Genomic DNA, 23,788 nt, shown 5'->3' on the forward strand with positions numbered 1-23,788 from the left:
GTGGGCCCACAATGTCGACATGTATGTGTGCGAATCGATCGTCTGGCATTCCTATAGGTATCACAGGTGTAACAGTGTGACGTCCAATTTTGGCACGTTGACATTGGATGCACTCTCGTGACCACTGCTTGACTTGGCGATTCATGTTATGCCACACAAAGCGTTCGGCAATCATTCGTAATGTAGCAGCATGTCCTGGGTGGGACTGCGTGTGGAACTTCAGGAAAACGTCTCTCTGGAACACAGCTGGCACATAAACTCGTATACGACCATCTTGGACTGAACAATAAATAGGTCGTTGGCTATCTGGTAGAACTATTCGCTGAAGTTGTAAGGAGCTAGCAGGATCGTTCAGAGTCTGTTGGAGAGTCTCATCTGTAGTCTGAGCTTCGGATAGCCGGTTATAGTCAATGGTAATGGGTGTTGTGGCAGCGTCTACTTCGGGTCGTGAGAGAAAATCGGCAACGATATTGGCTGCACCCTGAATATGTCGAATGTCGGTCGAGAATTGTCCAATAAATTCTAGTTGGCGTATCTGTCGTGGAGACTGCCGCTCATGTCGCTGTTGGAAGGCAAACGTTAAAGACTTGTGGTCAGTATAAATGGTAAACGGCATGCCCTCAAGAAAATGGCGGAAGTGATGTATGCCACTGAATATGGCCAGCAACTCTCGGTCATAAGTGCTATAGTTTCGCTCCGTCTTAGAAAGCTTTCTAGAGAAGAAAGCGATGGGTTGTAGATGTTCACCTATAAGCTGTTGCAAAACACCGCCGATGGCAACATCTGAGGCATCAAATGATATGTTCAATTGGGAATTCGGTGCTGGGAAAACCAATTCAGTCGACGCGGCCAAGAGTTCTTTGACTTTGGAGAAAGCTGCTGCAGCTGCTGGTGTTAATGTCAGTTCTTGTTCTTTTTCTTTTGCTGAGACAGTATGTCCGTTAATGGCATTAGTTCATTCGCAGCATTTAGTAACCAACGTCTGTAGAAATTGAGCATACCCATAAACCTTCTTAGCTGTCGATAGGTCGTAGGTTGTGGAAAGTTGTGAATTGCGCCTACTTTAGCCGGCAATGGACAAACGCCAGTTGGGGAGACCGTGGCACCCAGGAAGTTTACTTCACTTTCACGGAATTTTGATTTATCCTTGTTGATTTGAAGACCATTTGCTTCCAGAATCCGTAGTACTGATGCCAGGTGTTTCTCGTGCTCGGTATCAGTCTCCGAGGCAACCAAAATATCGTCGATGTATACATGCACATATGGGCATTCTCGAAAAAGGTGATCGAGGTACCTCTGGAACGTCTGGGCAGCATTTCGCAAACCGAATGGCATTCGGAGAAACTCGTAAAGCCCAAAGGGGGTTATTACAGCCGTCTTTTGTACATCCTTCGGGTGGACTGGAATTTGGTAAAAAGCACGTACCAAATCAATACAAGAGAAAATTCTCTTTCCATGTAGCTGGTTAGCAAAATCCTGGATGTGCGGTATTGGGTAGCGATCTGGTTTGGTCATGGCATTTAGACGGCGGAAATCTCCACAGGCTCGCCATCGTCCATTGGACTTCTTAACCAAGTGAAGCGGACTAGCCCAAGATGACTTTGATGGTCGAATAATGCCTGCCGGCATCAGCTTGTTGAATTCTGCTCGTGCAGCTTGAAAACGATCTGGTGGAAGTCTTCGTGGCTTAGAAAATACTGGTGTACCTCGAGTCTCAATATAGTGCTGGACCCTTTCAGTATCCTCTGGTATAGTGGCTGCCGGACGATCGTAAGGATGGGCAGTGGATAGGCCTACTTCTGGTACTTTAACACGACGAGACACACAGGTAATACTGCTTGACATATTTGAGCTTACTAGTCGTTTGTTTCTCATGTCAACACTAATGCCATAATGTGTCAGAAAATCGGCTCTTAGTGTGGGTGTGGTGACATCTGCGACTACAAATTTCCATGTTACAGGTTGGTCTAGACCAAGGTTTAGTGAAAGTTGTCTCTGCCCATACGTTTGGATGCACGATCCGGTGGCAGAATATAGGCATACAGTGCTGGGCCGAGTCGCAGTGCAGATTTTACGTGGAAGCACACTCAGGTCTGCCCCTGTATCAATAAGGAACTGAAGTTGGAGAACACTATCGGTAATGAAGAGGCGGCGTGGTATGTGAGGGGCTGGAGTGGCCGCCATTACTGCGCCCTTTCGTCGTTTTTTGTAAAACTGCAGGGTGGTCTACATTTCTTTGCTTGTGCACCAAATCTTCGATGGTAGTAACACTGCTCGTCAGATGATGACTTGGTACTCTTGACCATTTGAATATGTTGCCGTTCTTCAGCTACAGCTAATCTGTTGGATAAAGCGCTCACTTGGACATTCAATGCAGCCACTGCTTTGTCTAAGGTAGGGCTTTCGGTAACAGCCATGACTGGAAAACTGGAACATCGGAGGTACTTACCGGCTTTCTTAGCAAGCTCTTCTAGATCTCCATCAAGAACAGCTATAACACTTCGAACCGAAGGTGGTAGGCGGTCCAACCAAAAATGTTTTAGAACTTGTGTACTAATGCTATCCGTGGCCAGAGCTTGCATTCTGTGGAGTAGTTGAGTGGGTTTTAAGTCACCCAGAGTGAGCTCCATTAATCTGTGGATCCTTTCATCTGAGCTAATGCCATACCTTTCGAGAAGGCGAGCTTTCAGTTGTGTACAGGCATTGCCAGCAGTTGGATTCTTTACAATATCCGCCACTTCTATTAGTATGTCACTGTTTAAACTAGCAACAGTATGATCGAATTTGAAGTTGTCAGATGTTATTTTGGCTTGTCGGAACTGCGCCTCCAGCCGAAGAAACCATTGTTCTGGTTCATTGCGCCAAAACTCTGGAGCTTTTATGCCTACCCGTGCAATTATTGGGTGATCATTGCCTTCGTATGGTGTAGCATTATCGTTTGGCATTGTTTGGTCGTTATCTGTCATAATGTCACCAATGTGGCCGGTTTGCGGGATGCAAAGTAGTCGGGGCACACTTTAAACTATTTTATTAGTTTTTTTATAACAAACTACATACTAAAACAAGTAAGAAAACTATGACAGTTCTTTTCGGAGTTTCTGAATATGTTCTGACAGACGTCGGTTAATCAATCTCCTCTTCTTTCCCCAGTCGGTCAACACATATGTGGTCGTAGGTTAACTGTCAATCTGCCACAATTCCAAGAGTTTTAGAAAAAATCATATTTATGTGACAAAGCAGTAGGAATTGTGGTAGTACCAGAATGGCCAAATCAGCCTTGGTATTCAACCTTTAATAAACTGATATCAATCAAAAAGATAATTTTAGGATCTAATAAAAATTTAATTTTGAACCCTTTTGTCAGGCAAGCTTTTTTAAGAAAAGGTATTCCTGAGGATTCCATCGCAATTATGATTGCATCTGTTACAACAAAAACACTAAACTTATATGATACAGTTTTCAAGAGATGATGGAGGTATAGTATTGAAACAAATATTGACCCTTTTGCTTATGAATTATCGAATATTATTAATTTCATTAAATCTATCGTAGATCAGGATTATACATATAGCTCTATAAACATTCATAGAGCTGCATTGGCATTGATAATAGATATCCCAGAAAATCATAAAAACATTTTAAAAATTTTTTACAAAGGTATATAATATAATCTCAAACCTTCATTGCCCAAATATTTTCTTTTTCTTTTTTCTTTTTTTTTTTCATTTTTGGCTTGGACTATGGTCATTCAGCCAGTCTCAATCAAAAGTAAATGTATTAAAGATATTGCCAATTAGTGAAACTTGGTTATTATAATATTATTACAATTTTTTTACTTCTTATTTACCTACTCATTACAGCTAATGTACATACTATGTTAATAAATATAAATATATTATACTACTTATAGTCCAGAAAGCCACTGCGCATCCGCTAGGAAAAATATTCTAATTCGGATTTTTTGCACAATCATACTCAAAAAGGACTCCTTTTAACAAATTTGCATGTTGCCAGGACCAAAAGGTGGTCAAACATTTTTTAAACGTTTTTTTTTTGTTTTTTTCCTAAAATTATCTTTTTTCCATGGAAAAAAGTTTTTTTTAGGTTTTTTGGATTATTCCAGACAGAAAAGGTCTTTAGTGACTTTTCTCTAAAAGTTATAGTTTTTGACATATAAGCGATTAAAAATTGAAAAATTGCGAAATCGGCCATTTTTAACCCTCAAAAACTATGTGAAAATCTAAAAATTTGAATGTTGCCAAGGTAGGCAGATATTCTGTATACATCGATTGATGAAATCCTGAAGAGTTTTTTGCAATACAATATTCAAAACTCCTTTGTTTTTTGATTGCTAATCAAGCATGCGCGACACTATTTTCCACCGACAGTATGGTGCAAATGAAAGGAATAAATTCGTTCTTTCGTAAATCGGCGACTTTAAGGAAAAATCCCGAAACAGATCGATTTTTATTTTTAAGTTATGATATTGTGGCATATATGGTATACTAGTGACGTCATCCGTCTGGGCGTGATGACGTAATCGATGATTTTTTTAAATAAGAATAGGGGTCGCGTGGTAGCTCATTTGAAAGGTTCTTCATTTCTCTATTTAGTAATGTAAACATTTACATAATTATTTTTTACAGGGTGTCCTTCTACTTCTTTTTTCTCAAATAATTTAATTAAATAAAAATTTTTTGGACACCCTGTATCATTAATTATGTAAATGGTTATATTACTGAATATAGAATTGAAGAACCTTTCCAATAAGCTAGCACATGGCCCCTATTCTCATTTAAAAAAAATTATCGATTACGTCATTACCTCCAGAAGGATGATGTCACTAGTATACCATATATGCCACAATATCATAACTTAAAAATAAAAATCGAACTGTTTCGGGATTTTTCCTTAAAGTCGCCGGTTTACGAAATAACGAATTTATTCCTTTCGTTTGCACCATACTTTCGGTGGGAAATAGTGTCGCGCACGCTTGATTAGCAATTAAAAAATAAAGGAGTTTTGAATATTGTATTGCAAAAAACTCATCGGGATTTCATCAATCGATGTTTAAAGAATATCTATCTACCTTGGCAACATTCAAATTTTCAGGTTTTCACATAGTTTTTGAGGGTTAAAAATGGCCGATTTCGCAATTTTTCAATTTTTAATCGCTTATATGTCAAAAACTATCATTTTTAGAGAAAAGTCACTAAAGACCTTTTCTGTTTGGAATGATCCAAAAAACCTAAAAAAACTTGTTTCCATGCAAAAAAAATAATTTTAGGAAAAAAACAAAAAAAAAACGTTTAAAAAATTTTTGACCACCTTTTAGTCCTGGCAACATGCAAATTTGTTAAAAGGGGTCCTTTTTGAGTAAGATTGTGCAAAAAATACGAATTAGAATATTTTTCCTAGCGGATGCGCAGTGGCTTTCTGGACTATTAATGTTTATGAAGAACACATAGTGTATACATTTTACAAATAAAAATATTAATGTTAATATTAAAATAAATGCATTCTTTTTTGTATGTTATTTTAGTTTTTTTTGTTTTGTTTTTTTTTGTTTTGTTTTGTTTTTTTTTGTTTTTTTTTTTGTCACTGCGAAAGGATGTCAATCCGGTTCAACCCCGCGGAGGTTTAAATCCTCTTTGATTTTTTTCTTTAATTTTTTTTTTATTATTTATTATTAATTTTTTTATATATTTTTTTTGTTTCATGTTTTTATTTATATTTTTTTATTTTTTCTTATTTTTTTAATATTTTTTTAAACATATTTTACAAATACCTAAAACTAATTACAATAATATTTTACTATCCGACAAGAAAGATACCAAACAGTCAAAAATTTTCTTTTTATTCAGTGACAGAATAAAGAGAATATTTACAGGGAGTGGGATGTTCTGGTCTATAATTCTTTTAGTTAGGTGATTGGTTAGGTGTTTATGCTTTTTGCATCCAAAAAATATGTTTATTCAAATATCAATTTACTTGGTCACAGGTTGCAGACCCCATCCCTAATAAAAATTCAAAATATTTAAATGGATCAAGATAAAATTGAGATTTTGATACAAGATAGGATAAAGACTTCTTCGAAAAATAAAAATCAACCTATTTTAAGATTTCCCTATTTTAAAGAAAAACCACAGTTGTGTGCAGCATCGACTTTATGTCACTATTTAGAGATTTCTAAAAACATTCGTCCTCAATCAGAGGACAAGTTGTTTATAACTATAAAAAAACCATATAAAGCAGTATCTACGCAGACTTTGAGTAGATGGCTAAAAGATGTTTTAAAATTATGTAACATAGACACCATTATTTTTAACCCTCCGTTAGTCGCTAGGATAAACGGAACATCAAGAGTCGCTACGGTGTCAGAGACCGACAATTAAAAAAAAATAGTTATTGCTATAAAATTCATACAAATACTTTATATTGTGTATAGGAATGACTGAAAAATATTCTTGAAAATGTTTTATTGAAAAACAACAGATATAAAATGAAAAACCCTAGTATAACAATGTACATGTACATATTGTTATTTGTAATATAAAAATATTCGCTAGGAACCATTTTCCATAATTCCAAAAAACGTTTTTTTCCAGTTATGCCAATAAAGTAATAACCACACCGTTAGTCGCTACGGAGTCTTGCACCGAAAATAGCTATAAAACTCACACAAATGTACCCAAGTAGGTAACTAACACGAGGTTAGTTGATAGAAAGAGGTACAGAAAGTGGCGATAGAAAAAACCAGTTATTTTGTAAATCCCGAATGAATAATTCTGTTGTCGGTGTGTGACACCGATAGCGACTCACGGAGGGTTAAAGGGTATAGTCAGGACTGCCTTATCCATGGTCTACGGTGGGATCGATCCTTGCCAGTAGACCAGATCTTTAGACGGACGAACATGGGTATTATAATCTTTTCGATGGTGGAACTCGGAATTGTCTGTAAATTTAATGTTGTTTTTTGATTGGAATGTGTCTAAAGATATTCAACTTCTCATCTTTACTGATGAGCCCAGAGAGGTTGAAGAGGGCGAAACACATTTCTAAGAACTGATGTTTGGATCTTTGATTCTATTCAAAAAAATTTTCCCAGCCCGAAATGGTGGATGTGTGAATTGTTCGTAGGGGGATTCTTCCACATTCTCTATTTCATCTGTTTGATTTCATACGACTGGTCGTTAAACCATTAACCTTGGATCTTTTGATCACTGAGTGTGTTTCAAAGATCTACATCTTCTGTTTTTAAACATATATTTTACTTACTTTAAGTAATTAGGGAATTAAAACTTGAGACTGTCATTGTCAGATTTGCCGTAGATTTACGCTCCTGCTATGTCTGGGTCTCGAATGTTGTTTTTTAATTGGAATGTGTCTAAAGATATTCAACCTCTCATCTTTACTGATGAACCCAGAGAGGTTGAAGAGGGCGAAACACATTTCTAAGAACTAGTGTTTGGATCTTTGATTCTATTCAAAAAAATTTTCCCAGCCCGAAATGATGGATGTGTGAATTGTTCGTAGGGGGATTTTTCCACATTCTCTATTTCATCTGTTTGATATATATATATATATATATATATATATATATATATATATATATATATATATATATATATATATATACAGTAGTGCAGTGAGTAGTGAAGTAGTGAGTGTAGTGTCTGGAGCCTCAGGAGACTGAGACCTCGGAAGCCCTGAAGATGACGTCAGAGAGGACGTCGAAATATGGGTCTAGAAACCAACCCGGAAGCCTGGTGAGTTTATTTTTAATATTAATTATTTTATTGAGTTTAGCTTTAAGTTTCATATATATATATATATATATATATATATATATATATATATATATATATATGAAATGGATAATTGCATTTTAGTTGGATTCGAACCTCACCGGAGCCCGACTAGTTTCGAGTCATGTCAACTCGTCATCAGGGGACACTAGGTGAGTTTTCGAATTCAAGCAAAATGCAATTATTACTTGGTGGATTTATAGTGGTGGATTATATTATATATAATTTTTAGACCTACCCATTCGGGTGTAGGTAACGACGCTATTTAAGGGTGATCCAAAGTAGTTTTTACGTCATTTCATAACTTTAGACGGAACATGGATTCACTGGTATACACCAGAAACCAAGAAATAGTCGAAAGAGTGGACAGCACCCGGCGAACGTGCTCCGAAGAAAGCTAAGACTGTCCAATCGGCAGGATAGGTGATGGCCAGAATTTTCTGGGATTCACAAGGTGTGATCTATATGGACTACTTGAATAAGGGCAAAACGATCACAGGGCCCTATTATGCCGAATTATTGGGCCGATTCGAAGCCGAATTGAAGAAATAACGACCTCATTTGGCAAGGAAAATGTGCTCTTTCACCATGACAACGCACCGGCTCACATATGCGCCGTCGCCATGGCCAAATTGGTCGAATTTGGCAACGAACTGTTGCCCCATCCACCCTATTCTCCAGATTCGACCTCGTGCGACTACTATTTGTTTCCAAACTTGAAAAAGACACTCGCTAGGCAGAAATTTAAGTCGAATGAGGAGTTCATCGCTGCCACGGAAGCCTATTTTGCAGACCTCGAGAAAAGGTATTTTTCAGACGGGTTAAAGAAGTTGGAGCATCGCTGGGTCAAGTGTATCGAGCTAAAAGGAGACTATGTAGAGAAATAAATTGCCACTTTTCCAAAATTTTCCTTTTTCTTTTGTAGGCTAAGTACTTATCGGACTGCCCACTCTGATTTTAAGGAAGGTTTTCAGTGTGTGGCTTATTAATGCAATTGTCCGATAGCCATTGCAATCTTTAGCATTTGTGATTTTTGGAATCGTTACAAAAGTTGAGGGAAGCCATTTTTTGGGTATGTGTCCTGTCTTGTATATGGAGTTAAAAGGGTCTACCAAGACATCAATATTATCTTCATCAATTATCTTCAATAGTTCAATTGGTATTTCATCGGGTCCTGGAGATTTTTTACCTTTTGTGTGTTTTATGGCATAAATAACTTCCTCTTTCATTATTTCTGCTCCCGTGGATTCTCCGTTAACTTCTAATTGTTCTACTTTTTGGTGATAAAATAGGTGTTTCCTTTTTTGGTGATAAAAATGTATATTTTCCATCTACGTACTTTGTCTTGCGTTTCAGTTATAGTGGTACCATCTGCATTTGTTAATATCCCGATTGGTTTGTTACGATTTCCTGAAATCATTTCTTTAACCTTCATGTGGGTGTTGAAAGTGTCATACCTTGCCTCACATTCCTCAATTTCTTGACGTTTAATGGACATCCATGTTTCCTTAGCTTGTTTTATTTTCTGTTTTATTTGTTTATTAATTTCTTGATATTTAATTTTATCTTTGTTTTTATGTATTCTTCATTCGTCCATCTTTTCGAGAATTTCTTGTGCATGCAAATAAGATCTGCTATGCACTAAATAAAACAATATTTGAAAAGCAAGAAATAGATAAAGAAATAAAACTGAAGGTATACAATGCAATATCTGTACCAACTTTAAATATGCAAGTGAGACATGGGTAAACAATGCAAAAATAGACAGTACAATAAACGCAGCGGAGATGAAGCAGCTGAGAAAAATAGAAGGAAAAACGAAATTGGACAGAATAAGAAATGAAGTTATTAGACAAAAACTGAAACAAGAATCGATAATAACCAAGATCCAAAAAAGAAAATTAAAATGGTATGGACACATTAACAGGATGGATCAAGGAAGACTACCAAGGCAGGTGATCAAATCAAAAAGATATGGTAAAAGAAGGAAAGGGAGGCCAAGGAAGAGATGGATCGATCAGATTATAGAAATTGGACAGGAAAAAAGAAAAACACTTCAACAAATGAAAGAGTTAGCAAAGGACCCCAAGCAATGGATAGAAGATGAATAAAACCTCCGACGCCCCTGAGGGGCATAAGGAGTTTCGAGAAAGAAGAAGAGTAATGCATATTTTTGAAAAACAATTATGATTTAAAAAAATTAGAAATTCTAAAATTATCGTAATTTTCATTTTCTTTTGATACTCCAAAAATACTCAATATACGTAAAAACTGATATATGTATAACCAAATTCTAGTTTTTTCTGTATCAAATATTTTACCTTTTTACTATTTCTGTAGGGTAACAAAAAATAGCCGAGATAGAAACGTGTAAAGCTTAAATTTTACTGCGAGAACCATGTAATCGGGACCATTTAACCTTTTATTTTAAAAAAAGTAAGGGTTTTAAAAGATTAAATTCAACGTGGTTTAATAACCATTAAAATTAACTTTCAAATTGTTTCCACGCAAACCTGATATCGTAAAAATTAACGGAGTTATTAAAAAAACAATAACTTTTTTAAAAATTTTTAAAAGATAAATTCTGAAAAATATTTTCTGCATAAATTTTAATGCTATCAGCTTGTTCGGGGCTCATTTGATAGTTATTTCTAAATAATTTGACAAATGTTTAATAAAGTTATGTCATAAAATGCATAATTTTCCCGTTATTTAAGCTTGAAATTTAGCTATAACTCACTTTCATTTAACATTAAAAGGTTTTTTCACTAAGGAGTTTATTTTATTTTTTTATTAGCTTCAATTTTGGTAATAATAACTTTTTTGTAAAATCTTATAGTTTTTGAGTTATTTATGAAAAATCGGTTAAAAACATGCATTTTTCTCACGAAATGAAAATCTTTGATCTTGAATCACTCAAAAAGTTTTGAATTATTTTAATAAATTTATATAACAAATTCTGCTTAGAATTTGTCCTTTTATCGAATTATGGGGTTATTTTTAATAAAATAATTTTCACTCCCGAGACGGGGCATCCACTCCTAGGGTAAAAGCGCAAGTTGGCACCATGTCACCTTTGTTCCTTGAGATATCCTCTAACCACTCACCTATTTTCATGCAAATTGACCGAGGTTCAACGAAATCGGAGGTAATAGCTCATATCCACCTTCAGTGACTGCACTAATTCTTCTTTAAATAGTAAGATAAGTATGTCAATTGGTGATTTTATTGTGGTATCCAAATCACCCTTTAAGTCAATGCATTCATGGATGAATGATGTATCTTGGTCATAATTTTGTTTCAAATTTTCATCTTCTTTAAAAATTTCTTCATTGCTTAATTCTGGCAAATATGTTAATAACACGAAAACGTTGATAAATAAGTCGATAAGATTCCAGACATCTATTCAGGTCTCTTATCGGAGAGCACGAAAAGCCGTCGGTCCCCCTGGGCTAGTGTACATCGGCACTAGTTACTTAAAACAGGGTTAAAGATGTAAATGGCGCCGGAACTATCCGAAAGGATCTCCCCGGCAAAAATGCCATACGATATTATTATTATCGGAGTGTCGATTATAATATAGAATGTGTGGATCTTCATCTCATCACTAGCTGAAAAGCTTGGTTCATCATCGACCCCTCGTCAAATTGAATTTTTCTTTTTCTCTTTCTGATTTGTTTATATGTTTAATTTGGGCACAATATTTTTGGCTTCCTTGCGGTAAAGTCATTTGAAAGAGCTTCACACTCTTTAATGACAGAACCCAGATCCATAATTTTTATATAAAAATATTTTTTTGTACAGTATTTTTGCCGCCCTCTCATAATTTGCCGCCCTAGGCAATTGCCTGTATTGCTTGACAATGGCAAGTGAGATCTTGCCGAAACGTCGTCAAAATAATGGTTTTTCTCAAAACCAAAATTATTCAACGCGGAGTCAAACCCGGAAAACAACAGACAGCACATATAGCTCCCGCAGAAACTTCAAGTGTAACACACACACACATATATATATATATATATATATATATATATATCTATATATATATATATATATATATATTGATGCACGTTAAGTTGTGACTTCCGGTATACAGAAGAGGCTGTCCGACTTCCACCTTTTCTACTAGGAATTATTTTTTAAAAATTGTGTATTTGGTAAAAGGAGGGCTTATAAAATGGATCTACCTATTGAGGGGAAAGGATTTACCAAAATAAATTTTGTATATATATACGTATATACCGAAGCGTACAGCATACGTTATGGCTTCCATATATAGGGTAGTTCAAGGCGCGTTGTCACTTCCAGCGGTGTTGTCATATTTTGAAAGTCACAACGACTCTTCTGCTAGATTTGCCTCCTATTTTGAGCGTAATGTGTGATCTTTTGAAACTTTTACTGTGAATACAGTTGTCTGTGTTTTAAAGTTGTCTATTTAAATTAAAATATTGATATTCTTTTGATTATACAGGTTTACAAAAAAATACATTTCGGACTATTTGACGAAACCATATGACTAGGGGGGTTTTTGGGGTCGCTGGTTACGAATCCGGGGTTCGCTAACCTCTATCACGTCAGGTAAAGGTTATTTCAAGGACAAATCAAGATAAATCGACAGTCGCTCTGAAAAAGTATATTAGGAGGGTTTTGGGGTCGCTTATAACGAATCCCGGATCCGCTGACCTCTATCACGTGTAGCTGAAGGTCATTTCGAGGTCAAATCAAGATAAATCAACACAATCGCTGTGAAAAAGTATATTAGGGTGTTTTTGGGGGTCCCTGATCACAAAACTGGGGCCCGTTGAGCTCAACCACGTCAGGTAAAGGCCATTTCAAGGTCAAATCAATTTTGTTAGCTCCTCCTGATTTGAACTTGAAATGACCTTTACATGACGTAGTAGAGCTCAACGGACCGCAGTTTTCATGATCAGCGACCCCAAAACTCCCTATACTTTCAGAGCAATTGTGTCAATTTATGTTGATTTGACCTTAAAATGACGTTGAACTAGACGAGATAGAGGTCAGCGGACTCCGGATTCATCTTCAGCGACCCCAAGAACCCCCTAATATACTTTTTCAGAGCGACTGTCGATTTATCTTGATTTGACCTTGAAATGACCTTTACCTGACGCGATAGAGGTGAGCAGACCCCGGATTTGTGATCAGCCACTCCAAAAACCCCCTTGTCATATGGTTTCGTCAAATTGTCCGAAATTTAGTTTTTTTGTAAACCTGTGTTATTTATGATAATATGATTGATATTTATTTTAACAAAAATACTAATATATTATTATTGCTGTAAAATGGATTTATTGGAATTAATTAAAAAAGTGTTAATAGTAAGTCATTTATTTATGAAAATTATATCAAAAATGTTAATAAATAAATTTGAACTTATAGAAAATTTTAATATTTTAGATTTTATTACAGGCACCGTCCTTTTAATTTTTGATGTACCAATAATAATATGTAATAAAAAATTAAATGGCTAAACCCTCCAGGTGGGGATTACCCGCTAAAAAGCTATCTAGATCCATCTTTTTCGAGCAGATTTTTCCCAATCTGCTACTCGATACTATTGACTATGCTTCTCCATTTCTTTCTATCCTCTTTTGTTTTTCTGCTAGTCTCTAATTCCTGCCCTATATAAATCTTCCTTTAATTCCTGTAACCATTTATTCTAGTTCCTCCGCGTCTCCTTCTAACTCCGGGTCTCCATTGTAAAATTGAGTTTATAGTTGTTGCGCTACCTGCTCTCCATATATGACCCAACAATCCAACTCTGTGCCCAAATCTGAAAATCTGGAATAATATCTACCCGGGTCGAAACATTTTTTTTAATATATGAAAATAGTTATTTATGAAACGGAGTGAGTGCTATACATCGCGTAAGTTCGCAAAAAGTACTTCACGCACAATTTCATACAATATTTTATCTACGATAAACAAATAAAAATACTGTAACTCTTCGTCACTGGAATTCATTTCTATTCTACAATTCTTAGAACTGTGACATATAAAGATTCTAATTTCTTTCAAACCACAAAACTGTCAAATTTTTTTTTTGTAATTTATTGCTCATTATGTCATCTAGGTGTATCTAGATGTACATCAAACGAACTTTTCAGAGCAGCCGTCTCCAAGGTCCGAATAGCTATGATGATTGCCGACCTCCTTCGCGGAGATGGCACTTGAAAGAATATTTAATTATATGAAAGTGTGTCAAAAACAGTGAGAAAAAGTAAATCCCATTTAAAATACATTGTTACTTCATGCTTACTTTAAAGCACTGCTATCTATAATGACAGTTTTCACAAACTAAAAATTTATATATTATAATATGACATAGAGTAGATAAAAGTCATTTATTAATTATTAATTGATTATAGTCAGAAGAAAATTAGATCATGCACCCCTTGTTTTTTATAATTGTTAACATACTAAATTACATATCCAATAATTATTGTTATCCATTAAATATATCGATGCAGATCGGCCTTATATCGGATCCTCTTCTATTAGTCCGTTCGCTGACGGTAAAATATTGCAAAACCCATAAATTTTAAAAAACCACTTAAGATTGACATGAAATTTGGCATACACATAGGTAACATATCAAAGAAGAAAACTGATATTGTGCCGATGTTTTCTTTGGCCAAGCAGACATTCCGTTAACATTTTTAGTCACAACATAATATCAATGTTACAGTATTATTAGAGCAACGCGTTATGGTGTCACATTTCTTTTAATGACCGACACACAAAATATTTTAATGACGGATCCCACACTAGAACCAGATTTTTATTACCTACTGCTGATAAGGTAAAGAGTTATCAAATATCAATCGTTGTCATCTCTGTGTTAATTTGAAATAATAAAATATAAATATTGTAGTTTTGTATTCTAAAATATTTGGAAAAAAAATCTATGTATTTTTTTTTTCATTTAGGTACACATCATTTTAAGGGATTGTCCGGAATAGGTCTGGATCCCGCGTATGAAAAAAAAGTTAATTAATAGCAAGCTGAAAATTTGTTAATAGCTTAAGGGTGTTTAGTCGGAAAAACTTTGATACATGAGAACACTGGAACAGGGGAAGTTGTAATTGTGGAACAGGTTAAAAATTTGGAACAGTCAGACGACGAAAACGGCACATGTATTTTGTCCGACAGAACAGACTTAAACTCTCCGAACAGAGATTAAACTCTCATGCAAAAATCAGACTGCTATTTATCACTAAATGGGCGTTTTAATGAGTGGAACATGTAGAATATGTCAAATGACAGGAATTATGACAGGTCATAAATAGCAGTCTGATTTTTGCATGAGAGTTTATTCTCTGTTCGGAGAGTTTAAGTCTATTCTGTCGGACAAAATAAATGTGCCGTTTTCGTGGTGTGACCGTTCCAAATTTTTAACCTGTTCCACAATTAAAACTGCCCCTGTTCCAGTGTTCCCATATATCAAAGTTTATCCGACTAGACACCCTTAAGCTATTAACAAATTTTCAGCTTGCTATTAATCAACTTTTTTTTCATACGCGGGATCCAGACCTAGAAGAGTACAGGCTCAGTATATCGGCAAATGAATTTTGTTTTAAATACCGTCCGTATAGAGGAGGTGCTCGTTGAGGATAGGCGCAAAATCTTAGTCCAGTGCTAATTAAATGCATTAATTTTTTTTCGAATTCTGAGAAAACTAATAAGTATTTTTGAAAAATTTAAACGCAGAATGGAAGCTTACATTATTACCGAGGGCAGAAAGTCCCTGAAAACTTATATAATGTTTATTTTAATAACTTATATACCTAATATATGTTTATTTTAATAAAGATAATGGGATGAAAAAACAAGAGAAAAGTTAGTGTGATTTTTAATTTCGAATATTTCATTCAAAAGAAACTTTTTTTTATTCTAAGGGATTTTCGGTCCCCCGTAATAATGTTATCTTTCATTCTGGGTGTATGTTTTAAAAAATATTTATTAGTTTTCTCAGGATTCGAAAAAAATAAATGTATTTAAATAGCATTGGACAGAGATTTTGCGCCTACCCCCTTAAGAGAGAGTTTACTGTATTTTATATTATTACTAGAATTTATTACTTTAAACTTTTTATCGCTCTTGATTAATTTTATCGTGTATTTAATTCCATTCAATTGTAATTGTACATTCAATTTTTTTGTAATTTTTACACGTTTTATTACTTTCGAAATAACAATAACTATAAAATCGATTTTTCAGCCTACTTGGGTCAAAAAAATACACAATTTTCGGAAATTTCGTTAAATGAGAACATTTACCTACATTTCTTGTATTTAAGCTTTTAATAAGATTTTTAAAAATAATTTAGATTATTTAATAGATACATTCACCGGCACGAAAAACGGGCACCCCAAAAAATGGGTCATTTTTGATGGCTCGTATCTCCTAAACCTATTCTCCGATTTAAGTATTTCTTTAATATGTTATAGCCTTATTCTTTAACTATATCGCTGTAATAATATTGTTTCTAGACAGGTAAATTATCATTGTATACTGGGCGTACCAATCAAACTGGTTTTTTTGTTTCAATTTTCACAACACTCTGTGGAATATTCTAGCCTTTATACAATATTGAAATTAAAACCCAACTATAGCCCCAGGTTTTCTTAATGTTCTGTTTGTTATTCATTCGCTTATGTTGGATAATAAAAAAGTTAGGGACTTTAACAATTAAACATGTTCTTTATCAATACATGGTGTTTCTAAATAAGTGCGACAAACTTTAAGGGGTAATTCTGCATGAAAAAATAATGATCGTTTACTTGATAAAGCTATGTCCGCAAATGCTTGCAAATATAAAATTATTTTGCCAAACGATCATTATTTTTTCATGCAGAAATTACTCCTTAAAATTTGTCGCACTTATATTTAGAAACACCTGTATCGATAAAGAACATGGCTAGTTGTTAAAGACCTTAACTTTTTTATTATCCAACGTAAGCGAATGAATAAAAAAACAGAATGTTAATAAAACCTGGAGCTATAGTTAGGCTTTAATTTAAATATTTTATAAAGGCTAGAATATTCCACAGGGTGTTGTGAAAATTGAGAAAAAAACCCAGTTTGATTGGTACACCCGGTATACAATGAAAATTTACCTGTCTATCAACAATGTTATCATAGGTATATTGTTAAATAATAAGGCTATAACATATTAAAAACATTACTTAAATCGGACCAAAGGTTTGGGAGATACGAGACATCAAAAATTACCCATTTTTTTAGGGTGCCCGTTTTTCGTGCCGGTGAGTGTAGATTAAATTAGAAGTTCATTGTAAAAAAGGAAGTAAACAAAAACACGAGAAAAATGAATTTATATAAGTAAATAGGTAAGTAAATATTATAGATTGAAATAAGTACAGAAATTATATAATTATAGAGATATATAATCACTTATTGTACCTTCATTTAAGGCTAACTTTAAAAGTAAAGCAGATCTGCTATTATTCATGTTTAAAAACAAAAGGCACACAAAACACTAAGTACGATTAGGACCGCGAATCTACAACAGATAAATGTCTGGAAACCGTTACACAGGGTTGCCAAAAAACGGAAGTCACACCGAGCGGTGTGGTATACGGAAGACGCTACGCGTTGTGTACATAACCTGTATAGTAGCACGGGAGCGACACTAGCGCTGGTGATATACCGTCGAACTAAAATCTGATCTTATGAGTATGTTAGATACGATATGACTTCCAGCGAAATTTTTAATATAAGCCTTCTGATACCATCTAGTAGCCAAATTCGTAAAAATATAGGCAAAACGTTGTTACTTCCGAAATCGGAAGTCATAACGGTATATATGAAGTAACAACGTATTACGAGAATCTACTTTGGAAGTCACATGGATACATGTATCAATATATATATATATATATATATATATATATATATATATATATATATATATATATATATATATATATATATATATATAGCAATTAATGTAACCAATGTAACAAAAAGAAGATGAAAACTTCTGTTGGAGTGAAAGTAAAAAGATAGATATACTCCAACAGAAGTAAGGAAAAAATAAAGAAAAGACTAGATAACTAAATAGTTAAATGTAAGCTATGGGACAAATATATGAGACATAATATGTAGAGATATAGATGTAAAGAAAAGGGTGAAGTGGCTTCTACGTTGAGAAGCCGCAATAGGAAAAATACTACTTTGCAGTAGTACTGAAGAAAGGGGGATTAGAAGGGATAATACGGATAGCAGTAGAAGTATGGAGAGACAGAGGTAAACTGAATAGGGTTGGCCAGCAAGAGATACAAGAGAACAACTTGACACTCAAGGATGGATACGGCTCGTTTGCATGCCTGTCGAATAACAGTAGCTCTATGTAGATAGTAATGATGACCTAAAAGATGAACTAATAAAATAATAATAATGTACTGAAGAGGAATGAAGATGAATAATTTCTAAAGACGAACAAGATAAATAAATCTAACAAATCATGGGCGCCATTAAAATGATCTTCGATCATTTTCCCAGGTATCTTACACTGCTGTCGAATATTACATATATTAAACCTGTAATAATGAACATAAAGGAATAATAAAAATAAATGATATACAAAATAAATAAATATTTATTAAAAATAACTACCAGATTTTTGACAATCTCTGAGTTACACAAAGTGCATATCCTGTGACTCTAATATGACAAAAGTTATACAAAAGTTATATTTGTGCTAACTACAATAACTAATCTGTTACAAAACTTAAAGGTATAAGTACCTCTTACTAACATATAGGGTACAACTCACATGAGTCCTCTTTACCAAATGGTTATAGTACGCTTGCTACTTACAACTAAATGAAACCGACAAAGATGAAAATAATACAAATAAATAGGCCCAAGCCTCACTAAGGGAAAATACAATAATGAAGTAAGTAAGTTAAGTATACAATGAATGAAATAGAAATGAAGTTGAGATAAATACCGACGATGACCTAAATTATCCGAACAAAAATGGAATAAAGCGAATAACAATAAAATATTTGGGAAACAAGCAAGTAATATTACAAAATAAATTTACCCGAATTACATAAACCAATATCAAAGCAATAATAAAGTATTAAAAACCTAATTTTCTCTAGGCTTATTCCTGTGCACAAGAAGTTACCGTAGATACAAAGTTTGGGAACCAAATACAATAATATACAAATATGTCATATTAAAAAAAAACCAGAGGTAAACTAAATCTGGAAAAAAATTAATTAACATAGTGCATTAAACCGAGAGTCTGAAATGTAAAAAAAAAACCAATGGTTACTAAAACACACTAATTGTTCCCAAACGAATCCCAATGATTCCTAAAAAGGTTGCGGTTGCATCCTAGAAAATGATGCACCAGGATGGTGCGACCCCATGACTCCTGTAGGCCCAGGTGCCAAGACGAAAACTGAGCTGGAACGCTCCCATAACTTGCTCCCAATCAGACATACTCCCATGATGACTTGGCTGTGGCTGTCTCAGGGCTTCTCAGGATGTTATAAGGGCTATGACTTAGTATATTTCTTCCAAATGGCTAAAAACATATCCTTCGTTTTATTTCTCATATAAACCGGTAAGCAAAAGTAAAGAGAAGAAGAAATAATCGAGGAAAACTTTTTAGAAGCAATAACATAGAAAAAAACATCCATTAAAAATGGAACAAAAACTAATCTCAGGTAACCTTGAACTATTTTGAGTGTAAAGACATGAAGAAATAATTACCTTGACTGTGAAATTTGAAGATGATTTATCTGAGGGAATATGATGTTTGTAAAAATATATTGAATTTATAAAAATATTGGATGTTCAATAAATTTAAAACCTGCAGAAAAATGATAAGTATTTCCAATATTAATTGAGAATTGCATGTTTGGTTATGTCTAACCAAAAAATATATTAATATATAATTTTCCTTGAATGATTATTCATATATATATATATATATATATATATATATATATATATATATATATATATTTACGAATTATTTGCAAACAATCTACCTACTTGTTTTGGTAATGAAACCTGTATGGCCTTCCACTTTGAAGGCACTAGATGGCGCCCGGTATTTAAAATAAAATACCTAGAACGCCGAAAACAAGAGGCAATAATTGCTGCTTTCTACTTTAACAAAAGTATGAAAATAATGTGTAAATAATATACGAAATTAACATTCACACCTCCGTCTCTCCTACCATTCGTAGACCGGTTTCTGCATTATTGCGTCATCAGTACGACTTTATAGGAAAGACGAAGATGAGAACATTCCTTTCGTATATCTGAGGCCGCGATGCAGCCAAAAAGTCCTTCAAAGACTGGTGCAATCTGAATTATTTGCAAACAATCTACCTACTTGTTTTGGTAATGAAACCTGTATGGCCTTCCACTTTGAAGGCACTAGATGGCGCCCGGTATTTAAAATAAAATACCTAGAACGCCGAAAACAAGAGGCAATAATTGCTGCTTTCTACTTTAACAAAAGTATGAAAATAATGTGTAAATAATATACGAAATTAACATTCACACCTCCGTCTCTCCTACCATTCGTAGACCGGTTTCTGCATTATTGCGTCATCAGTACGACTGTATTGCCTCTTGTTTTCGGCGTTCTAGGTATTTTATTTTAAATACCGGGCGCCATCTAGTGCCTTCAAAGTGGAAGGCCATACAGGTTTCATTACCAAAACAAGTAGGTAGATTGTTTGCAAATAATTCAGATTGCACCAGTCTTTGAAGGACTTTTTGGCTGCATCGCGGCCTCAGATATACGAAAGGAATGTTCTCATCTTCGTCTTTCCTATAAAGTCGTACTGATGACGCAATAATGCAGAAACCGGTCTACGAATGGTAGGAGAGACGGAGGTGTGAATGTTAATTTCGTATATTATTTACACATTATTTTCATACTTTTGTTAAAGTAGAAAGCAGCAATTATTGCCTCTTGTTTTCGGCGTTCTAGGTATTTTATTTTAAATACCGGGCGCCATCTAGTGCCTTCAAAGTGGAAGGCCATACAGGTTTCATTACCAAAACAAGTAGGTAGATTGTTTGCAAATAATTCAGATTGCACCAGTCTTTGAAGGACTTTTTGGCTGCATCGCGGCCTCAGATATACGAAAGGAATGTTCTCATCTTCGTCTTTCCTATAAAGTCGTACTGATGACGCAATAATGCAGAAACCGGTCTACGAATGGTAGGAGAGACGGGGGTGTGAATGTTAATTTCGTATATTATTTACACATTATTTTCATACTTTTGTTAAAGTAGAAAGCAGCAATTATTGCCTCTTGTTTTCGGCGTTCTAGGTATTTTATTTTAAATACCGGGCGCCATCTAGTGCCTTCAAAGTGGAAGGCCATACAGGTTTCATTACCAAAACAAGTAGGTAGATTGTTTGCAAATAATTCAGATTGCACCAGTCTTTGAAGGACTTTTTGGCTGCATCGCGGCCTCAGATATACGAAAGGAATGTTCTCATCTTCGTCTTTCCTATAAAGTCGTACTGATGACGCAATAATGCAGAAACCGGTCTACGAATGGTAGGAGAGACGGAGGTGTGAATGTTAATTTCGTATATTATTTACACATTATTTTCATACTTTTGTTAAAGTAGAAAGCAGCAATTATTGCCTCTTGTTTTCGGCGTTCTAGGTATTTTATTTTAAATACCGGGCGCCATCTTGTGCCTTCAAAGTGGAAGGCCATAAAGGTTTCATTACCAAAACAAGTAGGTAGATTGTTTGCAAATAATTCAGATTGCACCAGTCTTGAAGGACTTTTTGGCTGCATCGCGGCCTCAGATATACGAAAGGAATGTTCTCATCTTCGTCTTTCCTATAAAGTCGTACTGATGACGCAATAATGCAGAAACCGGTCTACGAATGGTAGGAGAGACGGAGGTGTGAATGTTAATTTCGTATATTATTTACATATATATTTATATATATATTTATATATATATTTATATATATATTTATATATATATATATATATATATATATATATATATATATATATATATATTTACAAATATATATATATATATATATATATATATATATATATATATAAACAAAAGATGTAGATCTTTGAAACACACTCAGTGATCAAAAGATCCACAGGTACTGGTTTAACGACCACTCGTATGAAATCAAACAAATGAAATAGAGAATATATATATATATATATATATATATATATATATATATATATATATATATAAAATGATGTTAGATAATCGAGTACAAATATAAAAATAAATAATCAAAATCATTGGCTAATACTCGTAAAGTGAATGTGAATTTAGTTGGAAATATATAAAATGATGAAGGGTCATCATTCCATACATTTCTGTGCAACTATATACCCCGGTGTTTCGGCCTATTTGGGCCTCGTCAGTATAGTGTAGCAAGTCAAAAAAGTTGTTTGTTAACTTGTAAAAGGATTACTACAGGAGCAAGTTTACCATTTTTGGTCAGATTGTTAGAAGAGCCGCAGTCGCAAGGCTACAACTAACATTGCCAAGGAGGTAAGGCTACCTGAGGAAATGAAAAGCCATAACATTATTAGATAAAATGATGTTAGATAATCGAGTACAAATATAAAAATAAATAATCAAAATCATTGGCTAATACTCGTAAAGTGAATGTGAATTTAGTTGAAAATATATAAAATGATGAAGGGTCATCATTCCGAATAGGCCGAAACACCGGTGTATATAGTTGCACAGAAATGTATGGAATGATGACCCTTCATCATTTTATATATTTCCAACTAAATTCACATTCACTTTACGAGTATTAGCCAATGATTTTGATTATTTATTTTTATATATGTACTCGATTATCTAACATCATTTTATCTAATAATGTTATGGCTTTTCATTTCCTCAGGTAGCCTTACCTCCTTGGCAATGTTAGTTGTAGCCTTGCGACTGCGGCTCTTCTAACAATCTGACCAAAAATGGTAACCTTGCTCCTGTAGTAATCCTTTTACAAGTTAACAAACAACTTTTTTGACTTGCTACACTATACTGACGAGGCCCAAATAGGCCGAAACACCGGTGTATATAGTTGCACAGAAATGTATGGAATGATGACCCTTCATCATTTTATATATTTCCAACTAAATTCACATTCACTTTACGAGTATTAGCCAATGATTTTGATTATTTATATATATATATATATATATATATATATATATATATATATATATATATATATATATATATATATATATATATATATATATATATATATATATATATATAATATATATATATATGAAAGTAACAGCGATTGCATTTTATTACACTTCCACCACCACCGACATTCTACACGACGTGTTTCAAGGTAATATCAACCTCTCGTCAGGAATGTCTAGGTGGACAGTCGAAGAGGAATAAAATGCATGGGGCCTTCCTGGTGATAATAAAACAACCAGACTTCAGTACACTAGGTACGACATCTATAGGAAATAAAACGAAAAGATTTCTCTGGTGTACAGAAGAAACCTTTTCCGTAGCGGCCGTGACCATGTGAATTCAAAGTCTTGATAAAGACGATGAAACGACAAAAGACACCTCTTTGTATCACAGATTTGTCTACAAAGCCTCGTTATTCGCTACGCATTCGTCAATACGGAGAAACCGTGGTAATATGAAAGAAACGGCGATTGCATTTATTACACTTCGACCACCACCGACATTCTACACGACGTGTTTCAAGGTAATATCAACCTCTCGTTAGGAATGTCTAGGTGGACAGTCGAAGCGGAATAAAATGCATGGGGCCTTCCTGGTGATAATAAAACAACCAGACCTCAGTACACTAGGTTGGACATCTATATGAAATAAAACGAAAAGATTTCTCTGGTGTGCAGAAGAAACCTTTTCCGTAGCGGCCGTGACCATGTGAATTCAAAGTCTT

The 23,788-nt window shown here is 34.4% G+C and overlaps 1 protein-coding gene across 1 annotated transcript; it reads right to left on the reverse strand.

Moving 5' to 3' along the window:
- Positions 1 to 2,183: 2,183 nt before the first annotated feature.
- LOC126886167 (uncharacterized) lies at positions 2,184 to 2,966 on the reverse strand. The gene has a single exon (XM_050653019.1). The coding sequence runs from the start codon at positions 2,964 to 2,966 to the stop codon at positions 2,184 to 2,186; it is 783 nt and encodes a 260-aa protein (XP_050508976.1).
- Positions 2,967 to 23,788: the final 20,822 nt, after the last annotated feature.

The sequence above is a fragment of the Diabrotica virgifera genome, chromosome 6, assembly GCF_917563875.1.
Source record: "Diabrotica virgifera virgifera chromosome 6, PGI_DIABVI_V3a".
Taxonomy (NCBI): domain Eukaryota; kingdom Metazoa; phylum Arthropoda; class Insecta; order Coleoptera; family Chrysomelidae; genus Diabrotica; species Diabrotica virgifera.

Excerpts from the sequence above, each read along its gene's own strand:
- LOC126886167 (XM_050653019.1), bottom strand. The coding sequence starts at position 2,966 with ATGACAGATAACGACCAAACAATGCCAAACGATAATGCTACACCATAC.